General features: G+C 43.4%; 1 protein-coding gene across 2 annotated transcripts; it reads left to right on the top strand.

Moving 5' to 3' along the window:
- Positions 1–135: 135 nt before the first annotated feature.
- Positions 136–26,040, top strand: LOC146361190 (kinesin heavy chain-like). 2 transcript variants are annotated; one of them, XM_084921039.1, is made up of 26 exons: positions 136–754; positions 4,833–4,920; positions 5,741–5,814; positions 6,946–7,050; positions 7,349–7,397; positions 7,503–7,558; positions 7,869–7,956; positions 8,857–8,981; positions 9,083–9,187; positions 9,277–9,425; positions 12,089–12,237; positions 15,671–15,819; positions 16,191–16,259; positions 16,347–16,553; positions 16,649–16,801; positions 16,896–17,093; positions 17,177–17,294; positions 18,474–18,538; positions 19,523–19,632; positions 20,147–20,248; positions 20,332–20,392; positions 21,159–21,230; positions 21,304–21,408; positions 21,525–21,741; positions 22,490–22,601; positions 22,751–26,040. In XM_084921039.1, the coding sequence occupies exons 1-25, from the start codon at positions 629–631 to the stop codon at positions 22,576–22,578; spliced, it is 2,829 nt and encodes a 942-aa protein (XP_084777165.1). In that variant the 5' UTR covers positions 136–628; the 3' UTR covers positions 22,579–22,601; positions 22,751–26,040. The 2 variants fall into 2 exon arrangements, with proteins under 2 accessions (XP_084777165.1, XP_084777164.1); XM_084921038.1 differs by having other exon boundaries at positions 15,671–15,852.
- The last annotated feature ends 27 nt before the right edge of the window (positions 26,041–26,067 follow it).

The raw sequence follows: 26,067 nt of genomic DNA, 5'->3' as shown, positions 1-26,067 counted from the left end.
CTGTTGATTTAAATATGAAGAAATATGAAGATTCATAGAAAATTAGAGCAGGTTGAGTGCTCGTGCATGTGACTAACTCAGTGATGGTGGTGCTGATGTGAGGTGAAGGCACGCGCCGCGGAATCGTGCGAGCGCGCGCCCCGATCACCGATAAAGGACGATGCGGCTGTGTGCGCGCACACCCTCCCCGGACTCGGTGTCTCTGCAGAGCGGACAGCTCCCCGCTCAGTCCTCCTCCGCCGTTGACAACCTAGTAAAAACGCCACGTCTCCGCGCGGCTGTTGATGCCACAGCCGCGGGGCGAGAAAGCCTGTAAGCTCCACCGCAGTCCGAGCTCCAATCCGAGACGCAGCGCTGCGGTTTGTCCGCTTTGGCCATGGCGCAGCGGAGGAGGCTCAGATGAAGGACGCCCTGCGCATCGGCTAAAAAGCTGGAGGAACTTTCCTACTGCTGAATTCCTCTGAACACAGATGTGACACTCCTTCTTTAGAACAGGAAAATTCTCGACTAGCTACACAGGGAAGCAGACTAAACCGACCAGGCCCCACTGGAGGTCCCTAAACCTCCCTTTGGGCACCACCGGACAGAGGGGGCGGTGTAAACATTGGCAGGAGGAGCAGCAGAAGCCATGGCAGACGCGGCGGAGTGCGGGGTGAGAGTGATGTGCCGCTTCAGGCCCCTGAACGAGGCCGAAATTACCCGAGGAGACAAATACATCCCCAAGTTCAAAGAGGACGACACCGTGGTCATAACGGCAAGTCTGCACACTCACTGCTGTCACCTCAATGCTGTTTACCTGTGTATGTGTGCGCGCGTATGTGTGCGCGCCCAGTGATTTAAAGGAAAAGACACCTGCAGACCAGACACGAGTGCTGAGCCATACTGCAAATTTCGTTGTGATCGATACCAAATCAATACAGGGCCAGTATTACCGATACTAATACCGATACTGTTTTAACTTAAACATTTTGTACTATATGTACTATGGGCTATAAATAATATAGAAATAAAAAAGGTTAAGACATTTTTCATAGCGCATATTTGAGGTTTTTTGTTTTGTTTTGTTTTCACAAAAAATACGTATAAATAATTTAATATGAATCAGTAGGCTTCATACTGAACTTAGAAGATAGAAGCAACAGAGGAGCATCCTATTGCGCTAGTATCGATCTGGCGCCAATACTAGCGTTGGTATCGATACTGTCGATATATGGATCGATCCATCCACCTCTACCTAATGCCAAATACGCAGTAAGTCTTTGGTGGTACAGAGGAGCATTACAGCAGCTTGGAAATATTTACTTAATATAAAGACTGCCTCTTTACACCTGTATGATGTTACTTATGTTATTATAACTGATCAAAACTGTCTGATGCACTCATGTGTAACATCTCAGTGGTTCTCAGTTGGATTCAGCTCTGTGGGAAGTGCCTACACCCATCAGTAGGAATCCTAGGCCTACTGCACCAGTATTAGGCCTGATGTGGGTGCATGTGGGGGACTTTATGGCCCTCCTCTGCAGACAGTCAAGGATATTTTTATTTGTTATACAGTCAGCAGAAATCACACAAAAGTAAATACATAGTGAGGTATTTAAAAGACCAGTGACAGCTGGGAGTCTACTGGTCCTACGTGTTGATAGGCCTATACTGTATATATAGCCAGACGTAAGCCAGCATAGACACTGCCTCCTTCAAAAGCCACTTTATAATACAGCCTGCTGCTAAGTGTGTGATTCTGTATGTTATTAGAAATTATAGTATAATTTTATTTACAGACCAATATTTAAAGGTAGGCACATTAGAATACATGTGTATCAAATCAGGTTTTTACAGGAAAAACTAAGTAAATTTAGTACTATGTGAGTAATGTTAAGTTCTTTTAAATGCTTCGTAAGTAATTTTTGGTACTTTTAAGTAAATGTAATTATCGCATCAGTCATTTTTAAGTGCTTTTGAGTCTATTTAAGTACTGCATGAGTAATTTGTAAATGTAAGTACTTTTAAGTGAATGTAAGTACTGTGTAATATAATATATAGTATAATATGCATGATATGGCCTGCCCCTCAAAAAGTACAGCATACTTATGATATAAGGTGGGAAAATATTGTTGGCATTTCTGTTAAATTGCCAGAGAATAACACGGTAATTACAGAATAATTATCACCTTTAAGTATTTGTAGGTAAATGTAATTGCATAATAATTATAAATAAAATACACTGAAATTCCATTTAATTACAAAACAATTACTTCATTAGTGGCAGGGTGAATTAGTGTCACAACCTAACCTCATGCAGGTGATGAAGGTCACTGACCCACTGCCAAACCGGTCCTGCTGCATGGTGTTGCAGGCATCTCCACGTCTGTCGCACGTGCTCAGTATGAGTCTGCTCTCATTTCTAAAGGTCTCACAGGTGGACCTGCTCGTTCATTGGAGCTGCACGACGCTGGGCTGTGAGCACACGTCCCACTACAGGATGTCAGGGCCTCGCGCTACCCTCACAGAGTCTGTTTCCGACAGTTTGTGGTTGAAACATGTAGTCGAGGAGCAAGGTGGGGGTCATTTCGTAGGGCTCTGGCAGCGCTCCCCCTGCTTCTTCAGCACTGTCCGTCTGACCTCCACACTCTGGAGACTGGTTCAAAAACTCTTCGGTGGAGGAGCTGGACAACCTGTGCAACCTGGGGTGAATCAGTCTCTCCATTGCACCTGCTGTCACTGCTGAAATGGACCCACACTGGTTCCCTGGAGTTTAACTGACTGCGAGTCATGCTGTGATGATCAAGTGTTCCCTCAATATTTTTGAACAGTTCAGATCTCTTATTAAAAGGATCCGACCTCAATCACCTGATGCTCTGACACTTCAGAAACGCCCGTGTTTATTTTGTACAGGACCTCTGAAAACATGTTCTTTTTATTCTTAATGAGCCTGTACCTCATGGGAAATTCTTATTTATTTGTACATAAATGGATAGTTTTTCTTTTTACATAAGATTACATTAGATTTGTGCTTTCTCTGTGACCCTACCATCTTAAAAAAGGTGAATTTTTCTGTAAAATCTGCTGCAGAGAGAGGGTGACTGAAGACGAAGATGTGTCACCTCCATCAGCAGCCCTCCGTTATCCGTGCAGTTGCTTTAATCGCCCAGCAACACTTTCTCCTCCGTCAGGACAAACTTGTGCACCGCCGCCTCGTGCCATCAATCAGCAGAGCAGAAGCACATTACCGACAAACACACCCGGATACTGTCTGTGTCAGGGGTTTCTCTGCTGTATTTTGGGGGCTCGGAGTGCTGCTGCCGCTGCCTCCAAGTGCTGAGGGTGGCGTTTTTGCAGCGGGAATGAGGCTTTTCCCCTTAGAGCAGGAGTCAGGAGCTGGATGAATGATGGATGGCAGTTACTGGAGCATTTTGAAGAAATGGTAGAGATTTCTGGCCCAGCTTCACCCATTTTCGAGCTGCACCGATAAAGAGAGAGAGGATGAAAACTAATAGGTTAAAGCTCTGAATCCAAAATCCAAAGCAACCAATCACGCATGTCCACAGAAACATCCTCTAATGAGGCGGCTACAAGTACCATCTTTTTTTTCCATAAACTGGAGAAGTTCAGTTTCTTTGTCCTTTGCAGCAGGTATAGAAATAACTCCATCAGCATTTTGATTGGAGTATATACTTATATATATAGGGCAGCACGGTGGCACGGTGGTTAGCACTGTTGCCGCACAGCAAGAAGGTCCTGAGTTCAATTCCACCATCAGGCCGGGGTCTTTCTGTGTGGAGTTTGCATGTTCTCCCCGTGTCTGCGCGGCTTCCTCCCACCGTCCAAAGACATGCAGTTTGTGGGGATAGGTTAATTGGATAATCCAAATTGTCACTGAGTGTGAATGGTTGTCTGTCCTGGTGTGTTAGCCCTGCGACAGACTGGCGACCTGTCCCGGATATACCCCGCCTCTCGCCCTATGACAGCTGGGATTGGCTCCAGCACCACCCGCGACCCTGAAAAGGATAAGCGGTAGCGGATGGATATATACTTATATATATATATATAAAGTATAAGTATATAAATGAGAGGAAGACTCAGGGAGGAACAGCTGGGGAAACACTGTGGAAGCTTATTGACAGAAACACGACATCCAAAAGTGAAAAATCACCACTCGATTCAAAGACGTGATGCAGGAAATAAAGGTTACGGTAAAGAAAGCATAGGACACAGGAACCCAGAAATCCAACGACACCAGGAACGACAATGAAGCCCAAACTCATTCACTCAACAGACACTTTATTAGGTACACCTTCCTCGTTTTTCCTTAAGAGCTGCTTTAATTCTTCATGGCACAGATTCAACATGTTGTTGGAAACATCGTGCAAAAGTGTGCCAAGAAAATATCCGCCCACACCATTACGCCACCATCAGCGGTGTGAAGCGCTGATACAATGGCAGGTTGGATCCATGCTTTCAGATTGTCACCCTACCATCTGAATGCTGCAGCAGAAATTGAGACTCATCAGAGACTCTTAAATATTTGAGCTAACGAGCAGTTAAACGAGTGTACCTAATGAAGTGCCTGGTGGGTGTACATTCACAAAGAATTCAAAATAAAGCAAAACAAGTAGGCGGTCTTTGTATCCATGTTTGCATCCTTTTCCCAGAGTGTTTGAATCTTTGTGCCAATCCCCCTTATCTGGTTATTTCTAACAGTATATCTGCATTATTGATACAGTTTCGTGAATCATGTTTTAAATATCACGGGCGACTGGGAACAGCTGTGTTCGGTGCTGCGATGACTCTGAAGCCTGTCGCTGTGTGTTTTTGTCTTTGTCATTGTGAATCAGGGCAAACCGTACGTGTTCGACCGCGTGCTGCCTCCCAACACGACGCAGGAGCAAGTGTACGACCAGTGTGCCAAGCAGATAGTGAAAGGTAAGAAACTTTAAACTGAGGAAGCATAGCTCTTTATGTAACCGTCATCTATCGAACATCTGCACACAGACTTAATCTGCTCTTCATCCTTTTTCATTGTTGCTTTACATAATGGAGCCATGGAAATGAGTGTTTCCCAGAGCAGCAGGGCTGATGCTGGAGTTTTGGGGGGCTGACATTAATTTTTAGGCAGTAAAACTACATCATTACTATTAGATATTGTATGCATATGTACATGTAATATGTTAGAGTTGTATTCATAGGCCAGCTATTTAAAAATGTCTCCTCGCACCAGGGTTTATATGTTCCAGCTGTATGCCACGAATCCATGAATTTTCTTCTTCCATTCCTGCCTGGCAGCTCCATCTTTAACATCCTTCGTCTATCATATGGGTTGTCCCTCTTCTGCACATGCTCAAACCTTCACTTACCTCTCTAACTTTGTCTCCAAACCCCGAGCTGTCCCCCTGATCATTTCTAATCCTGTCCATCCTGATCACGCCACACCTCCTATACACTGAAGGTAAAAGCACTTCTGCACAGGACACACCTGTGCGTCCTTCTCCTCCAGCCTCCTCTCTCCTCTAGATGCATTTTAGGAGTTGAAATGTCCTTCAACCCAGCGTACAGTTACTGGTTTCTAGTATAACCTCTGAAAAATCTCTGCAGGTAGCATCAGTAGATGGATGCGCTAGTGTTTATAACTGTGAAGGTTTAGTGCTCATTTACCGGCGAAGCGGGCTGGACTGTGTCGTAGATTTGTTCACAGGGTTCAGACATGCTGATGTTGTTGCACCCTTGTGTCTTTGTGTTACTCCAGATGTGCTGGGCGGCTACAATGGGACCATCTTCGCCTACGGGCAGACGTCCTCCGGGAAGACCCACACCATGGAGGTGAGACGCTCATTAGATCATGTGTGCTCTTAAACCCTAGTGACCAGATGTCAGCTGCAGAGGGGTTTCATTCCTTTGAAGTTACAGCTTTTTTACATAAAGGTGACTAAAGACTATCAAAGTGACAGCAAATACCCTCTAAAGCCCTTTGTGTAAAGACGTGCGGTGACTTTTATTTGGAACTTTCAAACAGTTGGCGGATTAGAGCACAGCGGGCGTTGTGTAACAGGCTTACTGACAACAGGAAACCCACTCAGGCTCGTGCGAGGGGTAGGATTCAAGGAATCAAAAGCTGGTAAGGTTAGCATCTTGGAAAAGCCTTTAATCATCACGTCCAACTCAGCGTGTGTTTTAAAGGAGTGAAATTGAATGATTATTAGTAGAAAATGGTCAGAGGAGCTCTTCGTCATTTCGACATGTCACCAGTGTAACTTCAGCTCGGAGTCTAATCCTCAAGCCTGGTTTTAATTCTCTGATCTGATCTCTGCTTCACCCTCTTTAAGTCAAACTTTTAAGTCCACTTCTGAACCCAGATGTTCTTTTTTAAATTTCTTCATTTAAAAAGGCTTTAAAATTGGGCTTTGCAGCCACAGGACCTGGGCACCTTGCAGCCATTGAGTCGACCATGAATTCGTCTCGATACCAAAATATTCTAGAGTAAAATGTAAACTGTCCTGCTACGTGGAACCTTAGAACTGACAGAGGATGCACTTTCTTTGCAACGCGCCTGTTCAGCTAATAACAATGAAAATCAGTTTAAATCATATAGCACAAGGTCATGACAACAGTCAACTCAACATGCTTTATATCGCAACATCCTCTGTGAGCAAGCAGTTGGGGACTGTGGGTAAAAATAACCCCCCGTTTATAACAGGAAGAAACACGGCAACATGCTGGAGCTGTTTGGGGAGGTAAGAGGAAAGAGAAACGAGAACGAGAAAATAGTCACTATTTGTTGGTCACCAGCGGACGTTCCAGGCTCCAGTTGCCTAGGAAACCCTCTAATGTATTTACCACCCCCAACATATGGCAGCATTAAAGAGCCACGTTACACACAAAATGATCAAAGGGAGAAAAAGACTGCAAAAACTGCATCGCTGTAGTATAACACATGACTGTTGTTGTGTTCAGGGCAAACTGCATGACCCGCAGCTGATGGGAATCATCCCTCGCATCGCCCGCGACATCTTCGATCACATCTACTCGATGGACGAGAACCTCGAGTTCCACATCAAGGTGAGAACAGGAGTCATTCACAGTTTACCTCCTGAAAAATGAACTAAATGTCAGGTGTGAGCCCCTGCACTGGAGACCTGCAGCCTGTGGCCGTCTCTGAGATGTTTGTTAACAAAGTCTGTGAAAGGAAAAGCACACACACAACCCAAAAATGTTTTATGTGAAATAAAAGGTAAATGATTGAGTTTACGGTGCAGTAAAGACCTTAAATCTGACAAACTGAGGAAGATGAATTCATGTTCAGGGCAATGAATTAACAGTTTTTAGATTTGTGAGACAGATGCGTTTCTCTATGCAGGTCTCTTATTTTGAAATCTACTTGGACAAGATCCGAGACCTGCTGGACGGTAAGAGAGGCTGTTTATCTGAAGCACTCAGCAGTCTGTTTTTCTTAAACTGTGACTTTTAAAAGCACCGTGATGTGATTTGGATGATCTTTTTTCTGTCTGAAGTGTCAAAGACGAACCTCTCCGTCCACGAAGACAAGAACAGAGTGCCCTATGTGAAGGTTGGTGAGCTGAGCGAGAGCTGTGACACAGTCATGTGTTTCCTGCATGAGGATCCTGCAGGTTTAGCTTTTCATTTGTTAAGAAGTGAAGAGGTTTATATATTTAATCTCCCCGTGTGCCTGAGCTGGAGCTTCAACTCAGCGAATGTTTAATTTTAGATGAACGAATGATTCAGTTACCGTTTTAGTCGTCTGTGCAGGTTTACTACACCTAAAAACCTTAAAACTGCGATTTTTCGGCCTTTTCTTTATCCTGTAATCGATGCTCATTACCACACTGGCTGCTGCAGGTCATGATTCTCCTTTTCAGGGCTGCACTGAGCGTTTTGTGTCCAGTCCAGAGGAGGTGATGGACGTCATCGATGAGGGCAAATCCAATCGGCATGTAGCAGTGACCAGTACGTATTTTTATGTGTCTGCTTCAAAAGCGGCACATTTTTAAAAGGTTTCCTGGTATTCATTTCTACACTCACTGACCACTTTATTAGATACACCTTGCCTGTATCATGTTGGGACCTTCTGTTGCCTTCAGAGCTGTCGTGAATCGTCATAGATTCGACAAGTTGCTGAGACATTCCCCAGATTTTGGTTCACACTGTAGAGCAGCTGGTCTATCCACACAGACTCTCTGTGGTGGAGCTGTACAGCATCAGCAGCTGCTTCACCTCCAGTTTGTTCCTCCCGAGAAACTCTACAGGAGGTGGAGTCACTGTTGGGCCTTCCTCAGCACTGTAACTGTGTCTTCTGACCAGGAGAGGTCCACAGTGATATAAGGCCCCATAATTTGAAAGAGGAAACCTTCGCCATACAGTCACCTTTAATATTGAGGAGGGTAGGGGCAGTTTCTCCCTGAAGTCGATGATGACCTTCTTCCTTTGTGTTGATGGACACGTTCGCTCTGCTCATCCCTGCAGGCTGACTCATCTTCTATCATTAGTCATTTCGAATTGAGGTGGTGGGAGGAGGTGGCGCTTAAAGTCAACAGGTTCTGTGTTTATGGAAGTTAGGCGAGGGGCAGCCAATCTGCTTCGTTAGAAGCTGGGAATTGTTCAAAACTATTTGTATGGAGTCCCAGAATAAACACAAAAGGTCCTTTAACCTCTTAATATCCATCAAGTCAGCGGCAAAGCCCTAAAAGTCAGGATTTTAGCACAACTCCTGAAACTTCTTAAGGAGGCAGAAACACCTCAATATCTAGATTTAAATGTTTTAATTTCACCTGAAATCTTAAAAGAAGATAAAAAGCCTTTTCTGGTTTCTTTTCTGCGGTTGTAATGATTTTTTGCTTAATTTTGTAGACATGAACGAGCACAGCTCTCGCAGCCACAGCATCTTCCTCATCAACATAAAGCAGGAAAACGTAGAGACGGAGAAGAAGCTGTCTGGGAAGCTCTACCTGGTCGACCTGGCTGGCAGCGAGAAGGTTGGTCCAAGCGAGATCAGAAACGTGTTGTTAGGGTTTGCTTCGAGACTTTCCTGAGCTGTAAAGCTGATGGATAACCTGCTCGATCGCTGTTTGGTCAGGTGAGCAAGACGGGAGCTGAGGGGGCGGTGCTGGACGAAGCAAAGAACATCAACAAATCTCTCTCAGCGCTGGGAAACGTCATCTCAGCTCTGGCTGAGGGCACCGTAAGTCCATCCCAGTTCTGTTTCTTATGTAAGTGAAGAAGTATGAAATATTAGAAAACCTCAGCACAGCTGTATTTTCTTTTCTTCAGAAAACCCACGTGCCGTACAGAGACAGTAAGATGACTCGGATCCTGCAGGACTCTTTGGGAGGGAACTGTCGCACCACCATCATCATCTGCTGCTCACCGTCCATCTACAACGAGGCCGAGACCAAGTCCACGCTCATGTTTGGACAGAGGTATCTGCAAGCTCTTCTGTCTAATGTACTCAGTGCCAAAACAGGGCAATGTTTTTTACTTTCTTTTTTCCATTTTTTCCATAATTAATACATAAATTTTAAAAAGGAGTCTTTCATCCTTTAAACAGCTAAGATTTTACGTACCACCATATACAGTTTCATCTGAAGTAACCACAACCACCTCATATTTTTAACAGAGGAAGAGAAACACAAAAAAAGATACAAAAGTGGTTTCCTCCTTCATAGCTATGTTCATCAGAGACCTCCAACTACCCTGCCCCTTCCCTGGTACTGCTCCCCGAACCCACTGCACCACTACTCCTATGCAGTGGAACCACATCCGCCACATACTTTCAGATACTTTTTGTCCCACTTCTTCTTTTGTCCAGTTTCCTCAAATTTTTTAAGGCCACACTGCACACACTGCTCATATATGTCAAGTTTTTAGCTAATAGCTCTCTGGGAATCACCTTGTTGGTCCAAAAATACTAGTTTATATCTGTCAGACTGTGTTATCTTTGGTATTTTTCACAGATTCAACCAAAGAAATTGGAGCAAATTATGATTAGACTGAGGCTACGTCCACACGTACACGGGTATTTTTGAAAACGGAGATTTTCCGTTTTCGTTTAAAAAAAAAAAATCCCGTCCACACGTAAACGCAAAAACGAAGGAAAACGCTGCTAGGAACGTGCCAAAGCAACAGGTGGCGATATATTTCTAACTGTGTAGAAATGTTGACCAATCAGAAGTCTAGAAGCCTGGGTGGGAAAGAGTAAACAAAGATGGCGCATAGAAGCAGAACTGAGTCCTATGTGTGGAGGGACAAAACTGTGTGTGTATATGTAATCATGTAAACACTACAGAGAGTATAATTAACAGTAACAGTATTTTGTCTAAGTCCGCCATTGTAGAAATTCATTTCACCGAAACAATAATGTGGTGCACAGTGTGACGTCAAAAAAGGCGCACACCTTTGACGCTGCGTTTTCTCCGTTTTCCTTGTCCACACCTAAATGCAAAAACTGAGTTTTCGAAAATCTCCACCCTGGCAGGAGTTTAAAAAAATCTCAGTTTTCAGTGACCAAAAACACCGTTTACGTGTGGACGAAAGGTGCAAACGCATAGAAAAATCTGCGTTTTCAAAAATACCCGGGTACATGTGGATGTAGCCTGAAAATTAGTTAAAAAAGCAGCCAAAGTCGTTCAGAAAGCCTGGAGAACTGTTGCTCGAGACCACCTTAAAAATGACAAGAAAGTCTGACTCAGGTTATATAAACATTTCCTCACATACAGCTGTTATGAAGCAGGAAACTGGATCCTCAAATGGCTACAAGACGAATTTTTTGCACTTCTGCAAACGAAAAACTTACTTAACTTAAACTTAACAATTACAAAAGAAAAAGCTAAAGTCAGTTTTGAATCAAACACAGGGTTGCTGTTTGTGTTTGTGGGAGAGTATCAGTGTATCCAGTCCATCTGCAAAGGTACACGGTGACTCATTTGGTGCAAACTAGCAAACAGATGGCTCTGAGATTCCCGCTGTGCATCTGGGTTTATTCTTATTTATAGACTCCGACACTGCCGCCTTCTTGTTTTCACGTCATGTAAAACTGAGAATAATGAACATTTTCTATTTTCTACACAGTTTTTTTCCTCACACTTCATTCTGAAGCACATTTCATTCATCTGCTTCACTTCTTTAGATGTTACAGTTTCATAAAAGTGACGCGTCTGTAAAGATCCTCAACAGCGGCGATGTAATCATTTATTTTAAAAATCAAGCTGAAATCCACTGAGCCTTGATCAGTGAGTTCAGACTGAGCAGTGTCACAGAGGCTGATTACTGTGCAACCATCTGCCCTCGGCTAAGAGGAAATTCAATTAATTAGGAGATTTCCATCGTGAGAGGAAAGATCGAGAGGGGCGGAGGTCCTCTGGGAGAAAGCAGACTCACACATGTAGCATGTGGAAGTGACTGTATTAGGTGGAAAGGTAGAAAACACACTCAGAAACAGCTGTAAAATGTGTTGCTTTATTTCCACTAAGACAGCAAAAACATGCTTACCTGCAGGGAAAAGGGAAGAAAGGCGTAAACTCTTAGATGCTCCGACTACTTTCATCTGATCATGCTGAATGTTGCAAACTTGCATGGTCAGATGATCAAATTCCTGCATGTGTGGGTTTTTTTTTGTAAGCTCTTGTTTTCAGCAGATGATTTTTAAAGAAGTAGAAACTAAGTAGTGGAAAATAAACCTGAAAATGTTGCTTTTAATCATTGTAATCAGGGGTTAACTTGACATTTGGTGGGCAGGGGAAGACTGAGATCCTGTGTAGCTGTGCAGCAGGAATAATCACAAATAAGTCACCAGATTATTAGTTTTCTTTGATTTAACCTGCTGAATCAAACACACTTTAATAGATGTTACATGAATGTGGAACATAAAGGTGGAATTTGATGCCTAAAACTTAATCCCAATCTAACCCCTGTCCATTACTGTAAGATGAACCACACTTAAAGTTCAGCTCAGTATTTTGATTTGATTACTATATTAACTCAATGAGCTGGAACAAACTGTCAATAGAGTCCAGAGAAGAAGTCTAACAATCAGGCACGATGAGATTAATTAAAAGACTAATGCTTACTGTCTGTGTCCGCTCAGAGCGAAGACCATCAAGAACACAGTGTCTGTGAACCTGGAGCTGACGGCCGAGGAGTGGAAGAAGAAATACGAGAAGGAGAAGGAGAAGAACAAGAACCTGAAGAGCATCATCCAGAGGCTGGAGGCTGAACTCAACCGCTGGAGAAACGGTGAGATTAAAGCGGCCTGCAAGGGCTGATTAAAGGAAACAGCTGCTGTGAGCTCCTGAGTGTTGATCGGTGGTTACGCAGTGGGATGTTGGGTTTTTGTGACAAACATACATCGTTGTTGTATCGTACAGCTCCACAGTAAGTTATGAATAGTTAACGTGCTGCCTTTCTGCTTCCTGTGCACTCATTTCTATACCTTTAAATAAATGATATTTCAAAGGGAACCCACCTTCTGTTGCACAGTTGCTGCTTGGTGGGACTTATTACGCATCAGATGTCCTGATTAACAGACCTCAGTCTGAGATGTTTACCAGGGAAGCTAATAAAGAGGCCCTAGTTTTACAGCAACTGCTTTGTGAACGTGTGATGGGAAGGTGGACGAAGGGTGGGATGGACAGTCGTGGTGAAGACAGAGCCAAGAGAGAGTTTTTGATTTAGCAGGCGAGTGATCCACGGTCCAGCCCTCACCGATGGCCATGAGCTCTGGGTAGTGACTAAAAGAACAGGGTTGTGGGTACAAGCTGGACTCCCCAGAGGTAGTTTGGTGGCCTCCTCGACGCCTCTCTTTGGAGTTCTTCTGGGCACGTCGACCCTTCAAGAACTCCAGAGGAGGTACGGAGAACAGAAGAAGAAGCTCCTCTGCCTTGCCTCCTTAGTGTTAGAGATCCAGCAAGGTTACATTCTCGTGCTGACGCTGTTCGGCATCTCCTTCCCTACGCTCCTGAACTATCCTTTAGGTGCCATGATTTCGTATCACAGTGGGACCTCCAAAGCCTGATAGATTGGTTTACCCAGACCTGTAAGGACTTTGGGCAGACTTTAAAATTAAAGGCTGAACTTACACCAGGCAGGAAAAAAGTGCTCAACACGTTCTATTTGAGACGTCTCAACATGAGAAACAACCACAATAAGGGGATATCAGAGCACCCCATCCAACTGGTGGAGACGTACCACCTGGGAAGAGACCCTCGATAGACCCAGAAGTCACTGGAGTTATTAAATATTTCATCTGGTGTTGATGAGGAAAGACCTGCGCAATCTGCGACCTGACTCTGGATAAATGGAGGAAAATGGATGGATGTTTTGTAATGACTCACAACACAGAAAGCAATCAAAGTGGAACATCATCGGCAGCCTCCTTTCCTTACATCTTAACATGTGAATACCTAGCAGAGCGTGGCTACTCGTTCACTGCTCGTCTGCTTATTTCTCTGTGCACCGAGGTCTGAAGGACCTGAGGAGTGGTGACACTATTTTCCTGAGATTGGATTGGTCTGTAGGAGCTGTTGCTCTCCAATCTGGAGCATCATCAGCTTCAAAAAGTTGAAAAGCTTTGACACTTTATCACCCGAGTATCTTACAGACTGTCTGGACTTATTTTGTCATATTTGGCTGTAAAATTACAAAATAATTCTCATCTTACATGAACCATTTAAATTTCCGCTGTAGCTCAAACTGTGAAATGCACATAGTAAAATCTAGGAGTTGCTGATTTTTCTGTGTTCAGACTTTGTGAATGCTTTGCTATACAGTGATACGCCGAATATTCCAGTAAAACTCGCCTTCTCTTTTTTCTAAAACCGTTGGAACGTTCATTTAAAATGAGTTTTATTTATACAGCGCCAAATCACAACAACAGTTCCCTTAAGGTACTTTATATTCTGTAAGATAAAGACCCTAAAATAATACAGAGAAAACCTCAGCAGTCAGACGACACCCACCCTGTGAGTAAGCATTTGGTGACAGTGAGAAGGAAAAACCCCTATTAAAGCTATCAGAGATTAAAATGAATTGCTGATGATTAAATAGTGCAGTAGTGGTGTGTACTAGTAGCTGCTACTTTGTTTTTAGGAGACTTTGACCTTTGACCTTTGAGAGTCAGATGCTCTCTGTGACACACACACACAGAAAATGTTTTTTTCTCCATGCATGCCAACAAGCAGAAATAAAAAAAAAGTGGGCGGCGGCCTGAGAGACTCGAGTTTCATTAACCTCACAGGCTCTTTTAGGTAGCTGTGTGTGCACATGCTCAGTCTGTGACGTCTGGAAATCACATGTAATTACTGCTCAGATTAATCTGCCGCTGTGATAATGTGTGAGGTCTGATCGGCTCACGCCTTGTCCTGCCCGAATGTTGTAGATTCTGCATAACCCCACCATGAAGGACGCCACGCTGCCTGTGTGTGTTTCCCCACCACACTTCCTCCCTCTCTGCTGAGACTGCAGGGTCTCCTTCACAGCATCCTCGCCCTTTTTCCCCCCATTTCTGTTGCATAGTAACCACTCCTCCTCCTCCTCTCAGTCCTTTCTTTACTTTAATGCCTCCCTGCCTTCACCCCCTCCTCCCCCTTTATTTCTGTGGCCATTGTTGCTTTTTTATGTTTAATTCCCCTGTGGATGCTGATAACACTCCCCCTCCTTAGCATCAAATCAGCTCAGCTGCAGCAGCCAAAGCTCCTGACATGTAAATGCAGCGCTCTCACACACACATACACACACATCATGTTGATACAGTGTTTGTGGTTTGAGTCAGCCGCTGGCTTCCTGCCCTGCCGTTTAAAAGGAAGCAACTCTCCGCCTCCTTCAGTCTGTCCTCGGCTCCATCTCCTCATTAGCTGCTGGCTTTTATCACCAAACCCACAGTTAGAAAATCAATAATCACACAAACACTGGTGAAGTCAGCATGATTTCACTCAGTGCAGTATAACTGATGCAGTTTTCTCCTGAAGGAAAATCATCAGAATTGTAAAAATAGTAATAATAATAGTAAGTTGTGTGCTGGCTTACAAACGTAGCCAGCCCCCAAACCTGATGTTTAAGGAAATACATCAGGTTTATTTTAATTATCTGATAATAACTTATCTAATTTACTTTGATAAACTACAGTATCCTGGTGTTATCTTGACTGCAAGGCAACAATTGTTCCTTTTATGTTAAAGGACTGCTGCCAGGATTTACTACCCTACACGCACGTTGCAGATGATTAATTTGGTTTTGTGTATTACAGTAAAACATCTCCACTTTAGTCTCCAACGTCCAAAAGAATTTGTGGTTTGTTCAGATGCATCTTTGCAGACCCTCAGCTATGCTGCTGTGTTCTTTTCAGAGAGGTGAACCCTTCTTCCCACTTCATTTATGAAGCCTGCTTGAGCATCAACATCTGGTTTGTTACTTCAAAATGCGTAAACTGAGGCTTAGTTATTGCACTTATTACAGTATTTATACTTTTATCGTGATTTAAAAATTCTTCCACAAAATTAAGATTATATGATGCGACGCACTGAGGCATGATGTAACAACTATGGTGCTACTCGATGTGACACCATACCACAACATATGGCACGATCAGAGTGTTTAAAACGTCGTCACACTAACATGTGTGTATATAATGGATGCATGAGTAGAATATCTAACAAGTGAGTTCCTATCACAGGGGAGAACGTTCCTGAGGAGGAGCAGCAGAGCTCTAAAGATCAGAGGAGCGGCGAGCCGTACGACAACACTCCCATCATCGACAACCTGCTGCCAGCCGGAGGAGGTGTCTCCGTCTCCGGTGACGAGAGGAGGAAGTACGAGGAGGACGTAAGGAACCTGTACAAACAGCTGGATGACAAAGTGAGCAACAGGACGAGGCTAAAGCTGGTTTATTGTAAACATGTCACATACAGCTATCTCAGGATGGGTTTTATTCATCTTCTGTCTGGAACAAAGTGTTCTAGCTCCTCCCCCTTTCTTCTGATTGGCTGCCCCTCATAAAAATAGATTTGAATGGCAGGTGGTTCACCATATATGTGACATAGGGTTGATATATACCTATATGATGAACCACAGAGCCAAGAGTGTTCAATCAGTCTGAAGCCTGAGCTTTGGGCTCACAGGGATTACATGTACACATACTGCCCTCGTTATTTAAACAATTCCTGAAACTCTGTATATTTTATTGCCGCTGACAGGATGACGAAATTAACCAACACAGTCAGCTGGCGGAGAAACTCAAGGAGCAGATGATGGATCAAGAAGAGGTTTGTCTCCCAGCTCAGGTTAATAGTAATGATAGAGCATGCCTGCGTATTTCCTCTGACACGTGTTTTTTTTTTTAATCTGTGCAGCTGCTGGCGTCAACACGACGCGACTATGACAAGATCCAGGAGGAGCTGTGCCGGCTGCAGACGGAGAACGAGCTAGCCAAGGAGGAGGTGAAGGAGGTGCTTCAGGCCCTGGAGGAGCTGGCAGTTAACTACGACCAGAAGAGCCAAGAGGTGGAGGAGCGAAACCAAGCCAACGCGCAGCTGACCGAGAAGCTGCAGCACAAGACGGTGGGTCGTGACTTTCCTGAATACTACTAGATTACACATGAAGTGCAGCGATGCAGAGGCATGCTGACAGGCTGTCTTTGCGGCGGCATCCTCAGGCGCTGCTGTCGGTGCTTGAGAGGGAGGTGAGTCAGCTGCAGGAGCTAAACGGCCTGCAGAGAAAGCGTGCTGCCGAGGTCCTCAACCTTCTGCTGAGAGACCTCAGTGACATCGGCGCCATCATCGGCACCAGCGATGTCAAGATGGCTGCGGTGAGCACCCACGTCCACATGACAAGAACCTTACCAACCTTACCCGAAACAGACACATGACCCTTTAACCCGGCCCGTCCTCCTTTCCTCTCAGTGCTCAGAGATGAAGGGGAACGGCTCGGCGCTGGAGGAGGAGTTTACCGTTGCTCGCCTCTACATCAGCAAGATGAAGTCCGAGGTCAAGTCTTTAGTCAACCGCAGCAAGCAGCTGGAGAGCGCCCAGGCCGACGCCCACCGCAAGATTCAGGCGAACGAGAAGGAGCTGGCGTCCTGTCAGCTGCTCATCTCCCAGGTAAGCGTCACCTGACGTCGTCACGCTAACAGAGTTCTCCTGGAGTTTGGTAGAGTGTCAGTCACGTGTTGCTGTCCCTGCAGCATCAGGCCAAGATAAAGTCTCTGACCGACTACATGCAGAACATGGAGCAGAAGAAAAGGCAGCTGGAGGAGAGTCAGGACGCTCTCACCGAAGAGCTCGCCAAACTGCACGCTCAAGGTCGGTCCTAGAAACCTCCACAGACTCTTAAAAACCAGACTCATTTATACAGTTAGGCAGTATGAGCACAGCTGACATGTCATCCCACCCCCAAAAAAAGAAAAGCTCAAAACAACAAAGAAAAAGATGTTTCTAATGTATGAGACACCACTTTAACCTTTTAGTTGTTACTCATTCAATAACCATTATTTAATCAGTGTGTTTTTTAGGTTTTCTTTATACCTCAGTTACACACAAAGAAAGCACTGGAAGGTCTTTAATTTGAAGTCTCACTGAACTTTATCCATCACTGGAATATCACATAGATTAGGACTTGACGACACTGTATCTTACAACATGCAGGGTGCTCTGAGCACGAGTGGCCAGTATATTATGTCTGAGAATCACCACAGGGGCTAAAGTGGGATCTGGCAGGCGGGGGGACCTTATGATCAGGTGCATCAGTGCTGTGTGGTGAAAATAATTACTCAATAATAATAATAATAATAATGATGATAATGATTATTATTGTCTGCTGCTCTATCACTAGCTAGACACTGAAGTATCACAACTACGACTTTATTTGCATCTGCACCATGAACGCATCACATGAAGGTATAAGTGGGCCGTGGGATTTTATTATTTTATTATTACTGAGCAAATGTGTCCATGCAGTCAGTCTGCAGCACATAAGAAATAATTGCCAGTAATGTGCATTAAACTGCCATTCTGAACCTTTGAGGCCGTCTTTAACCCCTGCATCCACATTAGTCAAATTTCACATGTGTATTGTGTGTGCACTGTGTTCATGCGTTCCAAGAATCATTACACTTTCTTGATGCCCACCTTTGGTTTTTGCTTTTGTGGAAGAAGACAGTCACCTTATGACATATCCAGGCGATGGATGTGATATAGTCTTGCACATCAGAGGTTTGTTTTTTTTACGATTAAGATGAATTTCACAAAAAGGGTGGGCTGAGTAACTACGCTATGAAGGTGAGGGTTTGTCTTTGGTTGTGTTTGAGTCTGTGAGTCTATGGTTTGACCCCCGGTGGGAAGTCTTTTGTCTGTTTCATCAGACTTGATTTAAATTGTCTTTCAGTAAAATATCTCACAGTTTGAAGTTTGAGAGTTTAGCTTTGTGAGTAAATTTGGTCTTTGCCTGCAGTTTCTGACACAGCACAATTATTCTGTCTTTAGAGAAAATGCACGAGGAAAAGGAGAAGGAGGACATCGGCAGAGCGGGCGGAGACGATGACATCAAGGTAAAAAAATACAGCACAAAATTGATTTTGATTTTTACAAAATATTAAAATCTGGAACCTAACACAGTTCAGCACAGTCTGAACTCTCTTACGCAGCTTTCTTGTTGTTTCTTTAAGTTGTCTTCAGGAATAGTTCTCCAGGCTTCTTGAAGGACATTCAAAGCTTTTCTTTGGATGTTTCTGTCTTTTGTTCTGTTCTCTGTTAACATGATCCCACACTGCTTCAATAATGTTGAGGTCAGGGCTCTGGGGAGATCAATCCATGACTGATAGTGCTCCACTGTGTGTTTTTACTGCATTAACAATGTGTTTGAGATCATTGTCACGCTGAAAAATGAAGCTGTTGACAATCATATGCTTTCCAGATAATTTTGCATGGTGTATCAAAATCTGATGGTACTTCTCTGTTTTCATAGTTGATAATTTTAACAAGGTCTCCACCACCACTGGCTGAAATGCAGCTGGAAAAATGCTTCTAAAGATGATCAGGTACAAGCACTGGACTGCAAATGAGTGAAAAAGCAGCCAATGTCCAAATAAAACCTTTGAAAGAGCTTCAGAAAGCCTGAGAACTATTGCTCAAAAACAATTGAAAAAAAAGAAAATCTGGCGGCTTGGAAGTAAAGCGTAAAGACATGAGGGTTGATTCAAGACATTTGTTCATATTTGTTCATGTTCCAGGTCAGATTGAAGGCAGTAGATCCAGTTAACTAGCTAACTAGTAGCTGAGACCCTTCCAAGTAGCCTGATTTAAAGTGTTAGACCTAATACAGTCTAACACAGTCCATGTCATAGGTTTATCCAGTATTTAAGTACTCCAGACTGACCCAGAAAAACGAGCAGCTTCTAACAGGAAGCTCTTGTATTTTGGATCATGGATTTGGGATTATCGTAGGGTTATTTTAGTGCGCCATGTTTCTGTTCAGTGTCCTCTGAGGGAATAATGTTGCCAACCTCAGCTCTAATGTGTTTTTATGTCTTCAGAAAACGCTGGAGGAGCAGCTGGAGAACCACAGGGAGGCTCATCAGAAGCAGCTCAGCCGCCTGCGGGATGAGATCGAAGACAAACAGAGGATGCTGGACGAGCTCAGAGAGTGAGAAAACATCAGGAAACGCACACACTGACGCACACAAACCAACTCTGAGGATGTAACAGCACAGCAGGGGGGAGACGATGGGAGATTAGGGGAGAGATATCACAGGGAAACCCACAGATGTGCTCAGGTTTTAGATTTGAAACCGTTCTACACAAATCCTGATCTTTTCAGACGAGCTCAGGCCACGAGCAGATACACACATATACCCATTTTAATATTCCCCTCAGCCCTCAGAGTAGGGATTTCCACTCAGGTTGTCTTCAAAAGGGGACTACTGAGGAGAAGAAGCAGCTCAGAGAACAAGTGCGAGCAAGGAGCTGCTGCCTGAAAGCGATCAAAGATCTGGGCTCAAAGTCGGCTTCTGCTTCAAAAGAAGAGTTAACATGACTAGAAAGTGACTTTCAAGGCCTCAACCTGCAACTTTAGAGCCTCCAACTAAACATGCTTCGATTCCAAACCACATTTTCTGAAACTAGAGAGCGTATTTATTAAAACAGTTTCTCCCTCTCAGTCTAAATCAGGGGCTGTTACTGGAGCAGGAGCGACTCATGTCGGATTACTACAAACTGCAGGCGGAGGAGCAGGAGAAGAATGCAAAGCTGGAGAGGCTCGTGTAGGTGAACACAAGCATCTTAGAGTTAATTTGAGACAATAAAAGTGTCACATGGTTTGATTATTGCTCTGTTTTCTGTACAGGCTGCTGAATGAACAAAGGGAGCAGGCCCGAGAGGACCTGAAGGGTCTGGAGGAGACTGTGGTGAGACTCAGTGATGGCCCCATAACCACTCTCACCTTTGAAGTCACAGCTGTTCTAACCTTAGATGTCTGTTTAGTCACATAGCAAAGCAAAGAAACTGCTGGAAGTCTGCACCAATGCAGGCTTACTCAAAAACAGTGCTTTGTAATATATTTAATGAGAATGGAGGCAAGTCAGAGGATTAAAGAAATGTTGTTAGTATAGTGCATCTCATTGAGCCAGCTGTTCACAACTTCATCCCAAAGAGTCGTGCGGACAGATTTCTTAAAAGTGCACTTCTTTTTCTTACATTTACATAAAAAGGGGAGTTTCAGTGATCGAGCCTCAAACGGCTGTGATTTGATGCTGTATAAATGGAACAGAATTTAATTGAATACCCTGAGTAGGGATGGGAAGCTGGATACTGATGTTTCAACGCTGTGTTGAGCTTACGAAGCACTGATCTGAAGTGCCGTTCAAAACACCCACTTCACATGACCATGGCTTTTTCAGGTTTCACCCTAGGTTTGGCCGATGGTAGAATAAACCTGATGACATCTTTAATTCAGTTCAATTTAATTTAACAGTATTTACATACAAATGAATTCAACTGAACTGAATTAAAAGGAAAAAACCAACAGTCTGATGATTCCCTATGAGCAAATACTTGGCGACAGTGGGGAGGAAGAACTCACTTTAAAAAGGAAGAACCCTCTGGCAAAATGTAAATCCCGGAACTATTATGTGGGTCTAACTTCCAGCTTTCACTCCCTTCTTGTTCACTCAGGCCAAAGAGCTGCAAACTCTGCACAACCTGCGCAAACTCTTCGTCCAGGACCTCACTGCACGGGTTAAGAAGGTAGATCTTTTTACTGTTGACACATACGACTGGTCGTTTAATGTAGTTTGGTGTAATTTTCCTCTATTATAAGAGTGCAGAGCTTGACTGTGAGGAGGGACTCAGCAACATTGCACAGAAACAGAAAATCTCATTCTTGGAGAACAATTTGGAGCAGCTGACTAAGGTCCACAAACAGGTACGGTTGCTATACAGAGGCTGAATCAGTAAAATTATTATAAAACAGAAATGCTGAGCGCTGTGAGATACAGTGCGATAAAATAATGCTCAGTAACTTCATGCCGCCACTCTCAGCTGGTCCGGGACAACGCAGACCTTCGCTGCGAACTGCCCAAGCTGGAGAAGCGTCTGCGAGCCACGGCCGAGCGAGTCAAAGCGCTGGAGAACGCCTTGAAGGAGGCCAAGGAGAACGCCATGAGGGACCGCAAGCGCTACCAGCAGGAGGTGGACCGCATCAAAGAGGCTGTGCGGGCCAAGAACATGGCCAGGAGGGGATACTCTGCACAGATCGGTGAGGTTTTACTTCCATTTATTATTTCACTGAGATAGATGTGCTCATGTGACAGCTGTCGGACAAAGAAGACCGGTTCACACAGGGGTGAAACCTGCCATCAGCACCGTAGCTGAACCTGGACACAAATACATTTCCGAATGAGTGATAGTGTTTCTAGATAACTGCTATATGTTTAAATAACCATCTTTACGCTAAAGAGTAGCAATTTAAATTGGTTTTGCTGAAAACATGCTCATTGGCAGGATTGTTTCTGTGGCCTGGACACTGATGCTTTTGTTGCTATGCTTTTAAAACACAGATTACAGCCATTTGTGTTGAGAACACTATTGCAAATAGATGCTTATCAGCACAATCTGACTCAAATATTTGCAAAAATTTTCCAATTTGTCTGAGAGGGATTGTAGTCAGCCCAAGTCAAACTGCAATGTTAAACCTGTTTCATAGTACAGATGATACCCTGTGAGCAACATTTGGTGACTGAGGTGGGGAAGAACTCCATTTTAACAGGAAGTGACTTCCGGGAGAACTATACTCAGGGAAGGGCAGCCAGGGATTCAATCCCTCTGAGAGTAGCTTTTCCAGTTGATATTTCAACCAGAAAAATTAAAATATCTGAGCTGGTTTAAACTTGAAACAAACAAACAAAAAATAAAACACTGGATAAAAAAACAGACCTGAATATGGATCCCTGGGAGAAAGTTAAATCAGGCAATGGATCAAGATGTTCCCTTTTTTGTGTTTTCAGCAAAGCCTATCCGGCCCGGACATCATCCACTGTCCTCCCCGATCTGCAGCTCCATCAGAGCCGGAGGCGTTGATATTCATAACAACTGAACCCACAACAGCAACATAATCCTGTGAGTGCAAAAATCTGTTTTCCATTTTACGAAATATAATTTCCTTTGCTTGTCTTACACATGGCTACCAGCAGGGGGCGGTTAACAAATATATCACTTACACATAAACTGGATGTAAGACAGTCTCAGAGATTTGCCTCTTGTTGCAGACGACCATAAACAACTCAATGCATGCTCACCACCCCACCTGGATCCACAAGCAACGCCCCTCCTCTTGGAGCACCAATGGGAGGCCTTCACGACAGACTGTCATCGCTCTGAGAAGCACCATCCAAACATTGTGTAAATACTGATGAGACATATTTAATTTGCTGAATGTAGATCTCAGAGGCCTCGTTTATAACACATTCGCTGTTATAAGTTTAGTTTTCTGGATCTTCTGATGGTAGATTGTCGTTATTATGCAACAGATTAAAAGCTCGAAGTTTATAAGTGAGGTCCTGAATCTGCTTCTGTATTAGAAATGAAAATGAAGCTTAAGTTTTAGGTTTGTGCAGCTTTACAGGAGAAGGCAAACGTGTCAGTTTTTAGATAAGTATTGTTTAACGTTTTAGGAAACAACTTGCTTTTTTTCCTTTTTTTCTCAGTCGTCATGATGAGAGAAGTGACACCACTCAAGTGTATCTGATCAATATGAAGCTACAGCCAACAGACGGTTAGCTTAGGTTAGCATAAAGACCAGGGAATGGCAATCACACAGGTCTTTGGTCCTGTACCCTATATACCTCTTTGCAAACAGCCACTTGTCATTAGGTTGGTGGAAATACACATTTTTCCCTTGTGATCCAGTGGTTGCCAGATGGTTGCTGACTGGTCTCTAGGCCTATGTGGCTGACGCTACAGCAGCATCCCTCCAAAATGGCAGTCACACCGAAGACAACAGTTTACTATGGATAAACGCCTCATCCCACTCCGTAGCCTAAATGGCAACCATTAGGTTGATAATTGCTCCGTGCTCTTTATGGACAGTGTAATCACTAAGTGCGTTAACTACAACTCATTGCAAAAAATTTAACACGCATAATCAGCAAATTACGCCCCAGCTCATTTACATCAATGCCTGAAGATGATTTCTGCTGTTAGCTGGGTTGCACTAACATGCATGCTACCTGCATATTTTGGAAAACATCTACAACTTATTTACAGATCCTGAATTGAAAATATCATCCATATTTTTTAGAAGTATTTTAACTATGGACCAAAAAATTGTACCCACCAAAAACAGACTCACTACAAGCTACTAAACTGTAAAATGATGGCATGTGACATAAAACATTAATGTATTATTTATAATATAACGGAGAAGAACTACTCTTCCCGCAATCCTTAACTGAAACAGCGGCATCTCTGATTGGTGGAAGTTAATAATAATAATAATAATAATAATGGATTGCATTTATATAGCGCTTTTCGGGGCCCTCAAAGTGCTTTACAAGTTGCTGTTGAATGACATTGACCTTGGAAATGTGTAAACCCACAAACATCAGAATGGACGAGTTGCAGTCAGGAACATAGCACCATGCCACATCGATAACTTGGCTACACTTGACCACACACGCACAATACAAACTACAAACACTAAATTCTAGAAGGCTGGAAGTCGGTTGCTATGGAATCTGGGATTTGATTGTATTATTGGATGAGTAGTTCTTTCACTGTTAAAAGTCATTATGTACACAGCAGTGGATTATCTACTATTTGGAAGGTCAGTGGTTCAACTCCCGGCTTGTCTTGTGTTCATGTTAAAGTGTCTTTGGGCAAGAAACAGAACACTGAGTGGCCCCCAGTGCATCCATGAGGGAGAATGCTAGGTTCAAAGCACTTAGACACAGTGAATGGGTGAATGAGTCCCAGACCCCGTACCTTAGCTTTTTTCCTTTATTTATTTAGTAGATCAAATAAAATCCGTTTATCGTCACGATTTATCTTGTTGCTGGTTGGTTCAAGGCTTAAAACTCTTTTCTGAAACATCAATGGAGGAAAGCAGTGGAATATTTATTTCTGGAAACAGAACTTAAAATAAAAATGGCTGTTTCACCATTTTAACCTAAGCTAACTGCCTGCAGGATGTAGCTTCATGCTTACTTTTATGGATGTGATTTGTATCAAAGCAGGGCCTTTAAGTTTCTAACCTCGATGATGTTGAAGGTTGTTGCTGGAGCTGGGCAGCAGAAACATGCTTCCACACAACTGTCTTTGCATGTGTCTTGTCTTCCAGATTTTATAATTTTTGTGTTTACACTTTTGTTTGATTACAGGTGACAATCAATAAAAAGAAACCCTTTGATTTGGTTTTTAGAAAACATGCTCTGGGCTTCAAAAAGATTTTTTTTCTTTTTTTGTCGTTTTGCAAAGAGGGATCTCATACAATTAAATTGCGCTGCTGTAGCTCTTGAGGAACACTGACCAGCCAATCAGTTGCTCCTAGGACTATGAGCCTGGTTTAAAGCTGATTTAAATTTTTTCTCCCCACACAATTTCAGTGTCTGGATCGTTTTAATAGTCTGCACTCAATCTGTAAAGTTTCTGATTGGCCAGTCAGAGTCTTTAAAAACAGATTCGAAGGCAGAATAAAGGTTTTTCCCCTCAGGCCAAAGTAATTAAAATCTCAGTGGATAAGCTGGATAAGTTTTTCCCTTTAGAAAACTGAAATCATCAAAACAGCACTCCAGCTTTAGAAATGAACACATTTCTCTACATTGACTTGTGACTTTGTAACTTTCTTTTTTAACGTCAAGACTGTAATTTAACGAGGCCTCTTGACCCTTTAGTGGTACATTAGACGTTTGTGCTGCTTTCCTTTATGGTGCCGGTTTAACATATTTTTATATACATTATTGTCTCAGTGTAAAAGGCCCAATTACAGTTGTTCTTTGGTTATAGTCTACCATTTTAGTTTCTTTTAGGTATCAAAGAGTAGCAATCATCAAGCTCGAGGACGATACCCTACAATCGAGCTTGATGACTGCTACCCTTCTAATGACGACCCCCACCCTTTGAATTAGCTTCTTGACCAGTGGCAGTTATTGAGCTTGATGACTGCCACTATTCGACCAGTCATTGGGCTGGATGAGTGCTGCCACACTTGACTGCTACCCTGCTGAACATAAGGCTGACGACTCGGGTAGGACTGGGCCTTAGTTGTGCAACGTGACTTTCGGGCTAGTTGCTTTTGTTTCTGTGGATGTTGCTGTAGAATGTTACAATTTCGTAATGGCTTAGTTGCAGGACAGCAACAAGCACAGACGACGAATAAGTGAATGTAACTGCATGGACTAGAGCTTGTTGTGTTAAAGGCATGCTCAGGGAGGGCAGTTTCTGTACAGGATGCATTTACCTCATCATGTTGTACATTTTGTTTGTTTTAGCTGTAGCATCGTGTATCCAAATATATCTTACAACTGATGCAATTAAATCTAATAAAGATATATCTATTTAACTTGCTTTTTTTGTGTGCATTTCAAAA

The sequence above is a fragment of the Perissodus microlepis genome, chromosome 23, assembly GCF_051167445.1.
Source record: "Perissodus microlepis isolate ML-2025 ecotype Zambia chromosome 23, ASM5116744v1, whole genome shotgun sequence".
Taxonomy (NCBI): domain Eukaryota; kingdom Metazoa; phylum Chordata; class Actinopteri; order Cichliformes; family Cichlidae; genus Perissodus; species Perissodus microlepis.
This window is presented reverse-complemented; position numbering and strand designations above follow the sequence as displayed.

What these genes read in the sequence shown, in the direction of transcription:
- LOC146361190 (XM_084921038.1), top strand. Translation starts at nt 629, where the DNA reads ATGGCAGACGCGGCGGAGTGCGGGGTGAGAGTGATGTGCCGCTTCAGG. An exon ending in AGAAGCTGCAGCACAAGACG is followed by an intron (nt 16,554 to 16,648) that starts GTGGGTCGTGAC and finishes CGGCATCCTCAG; the next exon opens with GCGCTGCTGTCGGTGCTTGA. An exon ending in GCGGAGACGATGACATCAAG is followed by an intron (nt 18,539 to 19,522) that starts GTAAAAAAATAC and finishes TTATGTCTTCAG; the next exon opens with AAAACGCTGGAGGAGCAGCT.